The sequence below is a fragment of the Apaloderma vittatum genome, unplaced genomic scaffold (genome assembly GCF_000703405.1).
Source record: "Apaloderma vittatum isolate BGI_N311 unplaced genomic scaffold, ASM70340v1 scaffold2343, whole genome shotgun sequence".
Lineage (NCBI taxonomy): Eukaryota > Metazoa > Chordata > Aves > Trogoniformes > Trogonidae > Apaloderma > Apaloderma vittatum.
The window spans coordinates 4,603-6,563 of record NW_009706206.1 but is presented as its reverse complement, the minus strand read 5'-3'; the positions used below and the strand labels follow the sequence as shown (position 1 = coordinate 6,563).

At 57.3% G+C, this 1,961-nt stretch overlaps 1 protein-coding gene across 1 annotated transcript; it reads right to left on the bottom strand.

Moving 5' to 3' along the window:
* Positions 1 to 319: 319 nt before the first annotated feature.
* Positions 320 to 1,391, bottom strand: P2RY6 (pyrimidinergic receptor P2Y, G-protein coupled, 6). The gene has a single exon (XM_009865684.1). The coding sequence runs from the start codon at positions 1,383 to 1,385 to the stop codon at positions 390 to 392; it is 996 nt and encodes a 331-aa protein (XP_009863986.1). The 5' UTR covers positions 1,386 to 1,391; the 3' UTR covers positions 320 to 389.
* Positions 1,392 to 1,961: the final 570 nt, after the last annotated feature.

The window sequence follows — 1,961 nt, the reverse complement described above, 5'->3', positions numbered from 1 at the left end:
CATCAGGGAATCTTTAAATGGGAAGGGGAGAAGTCATCCTTCAGCAGCTCATCCTGAGCCAGGGACTGTGTCCTCCACGGTCCCACCGTGTTCTCCATGGTCCCACCAGTGGTTTTTATTGCATCGGTGACTTGGCCACGAAGGAAACATGGTGCTGAGTTGCTCAAGACCGAGCAACCAAGCCAGAGAGGGGACACCGAATCTGTGCTGTGACAGGGTTAATACTGCGCGGCTGCAAGCTGGAGATGGGCTCAAAGTGCCAAAAGCTTGGGAGGTGCTGTCCCCTCGTCCTTTAGCAAGACCCCAGCTGAAGCCATCTCTGCCCCACGGAGCTTAAAGCCGAAATCGCTCCATGCCTGGTCCTGGTGACACTGAGGTGGTCCTTGTCCTCACCTAGAGCCATAGGTAATGCAGTGGTCATGCCGCCACTTGGAACTCATCTTGTCGAGCAGATAACGAGTGCTCTCACGAAACTTGCGTTGGGTGAAGTAGAAGAGGATGGGGTCAAGGACACTGTTCATGCTGGCGAAGGGCCGCGTGCACTTGTAGGCGATGGCAAACGCCTGCAGAGTCAGGCAGGGCACGCCGGAACAGGAACGGACAATCAGGTAGATGGTCTTGGTGAGATGGAAGGGGAAGAAACTGATGGAGAAGACGATGACCACGATGATGATCATGCGCACGGCTTTGTCCTTCCTCTTGTGCACCGCCAAGCCGATCAGCTCGTCCTTCTGGCACAGGATCCGGGCCATGCTGCAGTAGCAGGCGAGGATGGCCACGAAGGGCAGCAAGAAGCCGGTGACGGTGAGGGTGATGCCGTAGGGGAAGTAGGCGGTGGAGTGAGCTGGTGGGCTCAGGTCGTAGCAGACGGTACGGTTCCTCTGGGTGCCGGTGGAAGCAAAGATGAAGGTGGGGAGGCACTGGGCGATGACAATGAACCACACCGCGGCGCACACCAACCACGTCAGCTTCTTCCCCTTCTTCTTGTGCCACGAGGCCAAGGGGTGGCAGATGCCCAGGTACCGCTGGACGCTGATGCAGGTGAGGAAGAGGATGCTGCCATGTAGGTTGGTGTAGAACTGGAAGCGGACAAATCTGCAGGTGAAGTCCCCGAAAGGCCAATAATCCTTCTGGGTGTAGTTGTAGATGAGGAGCGGGAGGGAGCAGACGTAGAGCAGGTCAGCCACGGCCAGGTTCAGCATGTAGATCATGCTGCGGCTCAGCGCCTTGCGGGCCACCCAGATCTGCCCAATGACCACGGCGTTCAAGGGCAACCCCACCATAAACACCACCGAGTAGACCAGAGGCAGAAGGACCTGCTTGAACTCCTCGTGGAAGGTGCACGAGTTCCTTCCAGAGCCCACGAGGGCTGTCAAGTTGGCCATGGTGGTTGTCCCTGCCGTCAGTGTCCTCTCTGCTGGTGTGGCCCCTCAGCAGCACCTGCAAATGACAAAGGGGATGGTTGGTGACTTGGCCACGTGGTGTCACATCCAGCCTAGCAGGATGAACCTGGAATGGTGTGTGCAGCCCCACAGCCCCATCCTTCTGGCTTGGGGCCATCCCCACTATCCGTATGGGCTAGAGGATGAAGGAGGGAGAGCACCCCTGAGGAGGTGGCGGAAACATTCAGGGTCAGGCTGGACGGGCCTTTCAGCAACGTGATTTAGTTGAAGATGTCCCTGCTCCCTGCAGCAGGGTTGGACTAGATGATTTCTAAAGGTCCCTTCCAACCCAAACCAGTCTCTGTGGTTTTAAACCACACAGGGATCCATGAGGAAGGTGAAAGTGGGGAGGGTGGGACCACGTGGCGTGGTGGCACATGAGACAGCATGGTGACCGTGATCACCACCACCTCAGCACCGCTTCCTGTGAATCTTACACCCCATAAAAAGGTTTGCATGAGGCCAAACCACCCTCACACCAGTGCCGGAGAGGAAATTGCGGCAGGGGGCAACAATGGC

Bases quoted from the DNA above. Each gene is read 5' to 3' on its own strand.
- P2RY6 (XM_009865684.1), bottom strand. From the start codon at position 1,385: ATGGCCAACTTGACAGCCCTCGTGGGCTCTGGAAGGAACTCGTGCACC.